Here is a 7,039-nt window from a genome sequence, read left to right on the forward strand (position 1 = left end):
TTTTTTTTTTTTTTTTTTTTTTTAAGAGATGAGGACTTGCTATGTTGCCTAGGCTGGTCTCAAACTCCTGGGCTCAAGCAATCCTTCTGCCTCTGCCAAGGTGCTGGGATTACAGGCGTGAGCCACTACGCCTGGCCTGACCTTGGTAGTTTTAAGGACTACTGGGCAGGTGTTCACCATAGAGATTGAATGCCATTTTCATCTCATATCAGTATATACTAAGAACATGGTTTACAGTGTTGATGTGACCTCGATCACCTGGCTTAGGTATAGTCAGATTTCTCCACTGTAAAGTTACACTCCCTCCTCCCACTCCTGTGCTTTTTATTTTGAGTATGAGTCTCTCTCTAGCCCAGGCTGGACTGCAGTTGCATGATCACCACAGCCTTGACCTCTTTGGGTTCCGGAGATCCTTCTGCTTTGGCCTTCCAAGTAGCTGAGACTACAGATACACACCTCCATGTTTGGATAATTTTTTGAGTTATTGTAGCAACAAGGTCTTGTCAAGTTGCCCTGCCTGGTTTTGAACTCCTGGACTCAGTCCTCCCAAAGTGTTGGGATTACAGGCGTGAAGCACCACACCCTCCAGTCGTTTTTATATTGTACTCTTTGGAAGTCAGTCACTAAGTACAGCCCTCACAAATATTCTCAGTTAGCTAAGGATAGCTTCTGAGTTGTTCAGATAGTGGGTGTGAATGGTATTGTTTTTGAAGGGTTGGATTATAATTACCACTTGAAGCATCTGTTGAGAAAGCCAGTATTTCCTAAGATAAAAGCTGGAAACTTACCAATATATACTCACTCCTCTGTCCTGGTCATGTTTGCTGCTTTTCTGTCATCTGCTTTTAACCCACTTCTTTTCTTCCTGTGCTTACCTGTGAATCAAGAGGGTGGTAGGAATACACTCTTCTGCTGGTGGACTGTGTGGTATGATATATTTTTACTGAAACCACAAATAGTGACGTTTGACAGAATGTTGGCTAGTGGTAGACGTGCAGAAGATAAGAGTGGAGATGGGAGTGGCAGGATGGGTTAAAATGGTGAGAAACACTGCTGTAGGTGTATTTATGCAAAGCTAATTGGCTCATGCTCTTCTGGTTTTAGTTGGAATTTACTTGCTGATGATAAAGACTAAATCTTGTAGCTCAGAATTCTAGAATCACAAGCCGGGCTCAGTGGCTCAGCCTGTAATCCCAGCGCTTTGGGAGGCTGAGGTGAGTGGATTGCCTGAGCCCGCCGGTTCGAGACCTGCCTGGGCAACTTGGTGAGACCTCATCTCTACAATAAGTCAAAAATTAGCCGGGCATGGTAGCGTGCACCTGTAGTTGCAGCTACTTGGTAGGCTGAGGCAGAAGGATTGCTGGAGTCCAGCAGGTCGAGGCTGCAGTGGCCAGAAGCAGCCACTGCACTCCAGTCTGGGTGATAGAGTGAGACTCCAACTCAAAAAAAAAAAAGAATTCTAGAATCACATTTCCAAGTATCTACTAGAAATCCCATGGGAAACGCACTTAAAACTACTCTCTTGTTCTCCAAAGGAGTTCTACCCGGTTTTTGCTGTCTCAGAACAGCCCGTCCATCCACCTGCTCATCAAGCTTGAGACCTCAGTATTCCTCACCACAACCAACTCCTGCTGAGTTTTCTTACTCAACATTGTTTTAATCTTTTAAGGTATTATGTACACACAGGATAATCAGTAAAGTGCATGACCCCATCCCTTTTCCCGACTGGTCAAGCCTCAATCCTTTCTTTCCCGAATAGTTGCGGTAAACTCCTACTGGGTTTCTTCTTTAGGTGCTCCTCATCCACACGGCATCAGGGATGGTCCTCTCAGAACTTACGTGTGACCATATTTGGAGAGGGAATGAGTCTCTGCTTTGCAGCCTGCACTGTTATGATATTGAGTTGCTATGGACGAATCTGTTTCACTGCCTGCATCTTCCCTGAGACCAAGCCTCTGAGTCAGGACTGGGGGTGGACAATGGCAAACTTCTTTCTGAGGGACTCCTCACTCAAGGACCTGAGCTCTTGGGGAGCAGGAGGGGTGTAGCAGCCTGAGGTTGGCTGGGCTTGCCTTTTCTTTTGTGAAAATAGCATCTCGTGTAATGGTGGTGAGGGCCCCAGTATTCTTTGCTCCACACCCAAGGAAGAATCTGTGTTCTAAGAGTAGGGATTGAGGGAGGGGGTCAGGCAGAAGAAAGGATTCCCAGGATTTTTTTTTTTTTTTTTTTTTTTTTGAGTCGACATCTCACTCTCAACCAGGCTAGAGTGCAGCAGCACAATCAAAGTTCACCGAAGCCTCGACCTCCCAGGCTGTGGCAATCCTTCTGTCTCAGTCTCCTGAGTAGCTGAAACTACAGCTGCGAACCACTATGTCCAGCTAATTTTTTTTTTACAGCTTTTTGTAGAGGTGAGGTCTTGCTGTGTTGCTAGGCTGGTCTTGAACTCCTGGACTCAAGCAATCCTCCTGCCTTGGCTTCCTAAAGTGCTGGGATTACATGCATGAGCCACTGCAGCTAGCCTCCCAGGCTCTTCACGGCTCCTCCCAGGCTCTTCACGGCTCTAGCCCAGGAAGAACTTGGCTCCGGCACCAGGTAGCTGGGGCAGGATGAGAAATGCTCTTTGTGGGAATAAAGCCCTCCAACTGGGAGCTGTAGAGAGAGTGGGCCTGTGCTCTTGGCTGCTGTTCCCTGGAGCAGAGACTGCCTTGCTGAGCTGGGAAAGCAGAGGACGGGAGTGGTCTTGGTTCAAACACTACAGACTCTTGCCACTCCTACTGAGTTGTCATAGACTATCTTGCTAAATTTCAGATTAGATTTGTGAAAATAAATATGTAAATTTCCTTGTCCAAATTCAAGAACGCCTGAAAATCTTATATGCTGAGGTGACACATATTAATATGTGATTCTTTCTACAGGTGTGAAGCAACAGCTCGAGATTGTGGTGGTTCATAATAACAATAGAGTTTACTCATTATGTAGTTCCAAAGCCTCTATTTTGATCCTGTAACTCACATTGGAATAATCTTTTTTTTATTTGGCATTCACTGAGTGTATGTAGTACCTAATTATGATTGGCCAGCTTACCCTTTCAACTCACAAATGCTAATGAAAATGGTTTTATGTTGCAGGAATACAAGCGCAAGCTAGCCAGAGTTTCCCTGGTGCGCAAAGAACTCAGGTCCCGGATCCAGAGCCTGCCAGACTTGTCCCGACTGCCCAATGTCACTGGCAGCCACATGCACCTGCCCTTTGCAGGGGACATCTACAGTGAAGATTGATGACCAATCTCTTTCCAGGTCTCAGGACTTTGCAAGAGATGGAGACAGGTTAGGTGGATGGTCCTGTAGCGTTATTTTTGTATATTGTTGAGAGAGAAACACTAACAAAAGGAACAACAAGTAATTTATAAAATTGTTTAAAATATTGGTTTGTTTACTATTTTATTGGTAAGTTAACATGACTTAGTTTAAACAAAGTGATGATCTCTGTGTGTTAATAAGCTCACAAACAGTGATTATTTTCAAAAGATCTTTTTGTAAATTTTTTTGATCCAGGGCTTTGTGAGAAATTCCATGTTTCTATTTCTTCATGTGTTTTCAGTGGTTTTTCTTTCTTTCTTTTTTTTTTTTTTCAGTATCTAATCACTGTATACTATGTAATTCCTAAAGGGGAAGAACTGATCAGGAGTTGGTTGAGACTGTATCATGGTGTAGTTAGGACTCGACTGTAGAGGGGACTAAATGTTCCAACATAATCTTCCCCTTCTTCCCCCCAAAATTCTCAGTTTTCTGCTTCTCCATGCCTTCAATTTGTATTCTCTAGAGGTCAGTAACTTAACACTAAACATGGATGTCACTTGGAGGGTCAGATAGAAACCTAGAGAACTTTCCCCCAAGAGCATTGTAGGGCATCTATTCCAACTGCCAGTGTAGGATAAAAAGTGTTAAATAGTGGCTTCTTTGATTGAACTGCTTAGAACTATTTGAGTAGGTTAATATGACATGCTTTGGAACTGTTATACATTTTTGACATTCTATCAAAAGGACAGCTTTGGTTCTAGAACTGATTTCTATGTGTCTAATCAGTCTCCTTTTAACACAGTGATCCCTGTAACAAAAAGCCATCTGTGGGATTAAGAGACACATTAAATAATGATACTTTAATTATTTCTTTAGCCATATAACTTTTAAAAAATAGTATTTTTAATTCTAATAGCTCAAGAACACAATACTCAATGTTCAGTAAAGTAGCTTGGAACATTTTTCATGTTTCCTTAAGGTTTTTGAATGACTGTATATTTGGCAATTAAGCAGTGCCACACTACAGGGTAGATCTGTTAAATTTTATATTTGTATATTTACAGTTACCAAAACAAATGTATTTTTACCTTTGATTTCTAACCCTGTGTGTTAGAGCAGTTGCATGCTCTCCTGCTTTTTAAACTACATTGTTAAGCTGTGGATTTGTACTCAATAATGACTTAGGATAAACATCTTTCCCTTAATTGCTTTACATATTAGACATTTTCCTTCTCATTGTAAGTAGGTTCGAATTAGATAGTCAATAAAACATCTTTTAAATCCCACAAGCCAATTATGTCTCACTAGTCTGAATGGCTTCCCTCTGTTTCTTTGTCAGTATTAGAGATTATAGTTAAAATGGATTTACATGCGAAGAGGGCACACATTTATTTTTAATAGCCAGAGGTTCTGGAAACAGTGCTTTTAACAATTTGACCTCTCTCTAAAACAGAGACACGTAAGTAGTTCCCATGCAAAGATGGCTCATATTCCAAAGTTTTTTAGTCAACCTTGGAGACCTGGGGTTCATTTTCTTTCAGAAATAGTAGTGGTTGCTTCCCACTATCACTGAAAGCTCACCTGGGAGCCAAATCTGCTTAGCCAGGAATGTCTTCAACTTGTCACATGCTTCACAGGTTACTACTAGTGGATCCTGACCGGCATTTATAGCATCTCTCTGAGGAAGTGGCGTGCAGCAGCATGACTCCCATTCTAGGGTGTCTGCCTGTGCTGTGTACTCTGTTCCTAGCTGTAGGAAATGGAGGAAAAAGATTCAGCAAAGCAGGAGAGGTTACAAAACCTGGTTATACGAGTCATGAAAGTATACTGAGTAAGTTAGTTTTTATTGTTAATGTGAAAGCAAAAATGTGTATGTTAATTTATTTTACAATATCTTGACCTTATTTATGATCTGCTAAAGTGGTGATCTATCCATTCAAAATATATATTTTTTTTCCATTTAAAACTAATTTATAAACTATGTATTCCTGGGAAGATTTGAAATCTTTTAGAAGTTTGTTGAAATATTTTCACCATGCAAGACAGACTTCTTAGATACTGATTTTAATGCCAGTATCTGCTCTAAATATTTATGATAAAAATGCATTATTTTTGTAAAGAGCTTGATGAGATTTGTGATGAGTGGTAGTACTCAAGAACCCGAATCCCACCTCTTGACCGATCTCCACAAACCTCAGTTGTGGTTAACTCATTAACTGGACACAGACAGGATGATCCAGTGGAGAAGTCATCTTTTCAGCCATATAATAGTTAACATGGTAAGCCTTAGCAGCAAGCAGTCTTCCCTTCTGAAAGGAAGACTACGTCTTCTCAAGAGATGGGCTTAGATGGGGGTGCTGTAATACCAAATCCTAAATCATGAGCATTTTCTCCACTGTGTACAGAGGCAAATCATGCATCTCTGAGTGCAATTTGGTCTCAAGAGAAAAGCATGTCAGCCCACTTGCAGCAGGGGTGCTGTGGTTTGAATGGATGCCATCACTCTTTTCTCCACATACGGTGCAGAGAGCTGTCTGGAATGGCAGTATCAACAGATTCCCTGGCGCTCCCTCTCCTCCTCCTTCCATCACTACTGTAAGTAAAAGGACCATGGGGGGAACCAGGAGTAAAATCAGTCGTGCCCAGTAGCCAACTCCCAGTCTAGAAAACAATTCCTGATGCAGCTGTTTTGGTACGTCTTTTTACATGCACTCTGCATCAAGGTTTTTCTGTAAGAAGTCCTTCAGAAATCAGCAAAAGCTGGGATGACCCGGGCATCTTGTTTTGTAAAATTTAAAAAAACAGTTGTCACTGTAGATGAGCAACTCGTCTTTTTAAAGTATAGTTCTTGAACTGGTTCTGAGAAATCTTGAAAGAAAAAAACCTCCAAAGTATACATTAACTAATTGGCAAGATTAGAACTTCCTTTCTGAATTTTTCACTCAGAAAGTTACATTGTATGAAATATAACATAAAGCTACTAAACTGCTTTGTATTCTATTAAGAAATAGCTCCTAAAGGCATAGTCTTGTTTCATAGTTGTTGCACTATATAAGAGCTTAAAATGTAAACCCAGTTCTTCTCTGTGTAGAAAGGGAACATTGTGTTACTTAATGGATTTATTTATACAGAGCCTTCGTTGCCAACTGTAATCCAGCCATCCACGCCAGTCTGTTTTGAGGTGGCGATAGCACAAGGGAAGATGAACTTTCCCTGTTTGTTTACCTCTTTTCGTTGGCTGTATCTGATGACGGTATAAGATGTTCTTAATAAAGTTTTATGTTCTTTTTGAAACGTGCAGGTTATTTTTGTGACTCTGATTCATTTTATATGGGCAAGGAGGGGGAAGAAGAAGAGAGTGGGAGGGAAGCATAGGATTGAAAGTGTTCAGTGATGTTTGGTTATAGAAGCTGTGAAGGAGACTGCTTTACTTGGCCAGGGGTTCCCAAACTTCAGTGTCAGAATTACGGAGGGTTTATTAAACTACAGATGGTCTGGAATAAGGCCTGATGGTTTTTATTTATTTATTTATTTATTTATTTATTTATTTATTTATTTATTTATTTATTTGACTCGGAGTCTAAGGCCTGATGGTTTGCATTTATTTATTTGAGTCATAGTCTTATTCTGTCGCCCAGACTAGAGTGCAGTGGCACGCTCACAGCCACCGCAGCCTTGACCTGCTGGGTTTAGGTGCTCCTTCCACCTCAGCTTTCCCAATAGCTGTAACTATAGGTGTG

General features: G+C 41.3%; 1 protein-coding gene across 2 annotated transcripts in view; it reads left to right on the forward strand.

Annotated features, from left to right (window-relative positions):
- RPRD1A (regulation of nuclear pre-mRNA domain containing 1A) overlaps positions 1 to 6,597 on the forward strand; it is a 71,017-nt gene extending 64,420 nt beyond the window's left edge. For both annotated transcript variants that reach the window (XM_008055514.2, XM_021711123.1), the window contains exon 7: positions 3,129 to 6,597. In XM_008055514.2, the coding sequence (XP_008053705.1) occupies positions 3,129 to 3,278 (150 nt within the window). In that variant the 3' untranslated portion in view covers positions 3,279 to 6,597. The remainder of the gene's footprint in view (positions 1 to 3,128) is intronic.
- Positions 6,598 to 7,039: the final 442 nt, after the last annotated feature.

The sequence above is a fragment of the Carlito syrichta genome, unplaced genomic scaffold, assembly GCF_000164805.1.
Source record: "Carlito syrichta isolate Samal-C Ts95f unplaced genomic scaffold, Tarsius_syrichta-2.0.1 Scaffold301868, whole genome shotgun sequence".
NCBI classification, from domain to species: domain Eukaryota; kingdom Metazoa; phylum Chordata; class Mammalia; order Primates; family Tarsiidae; genus Carlito; species Carlito syrichta.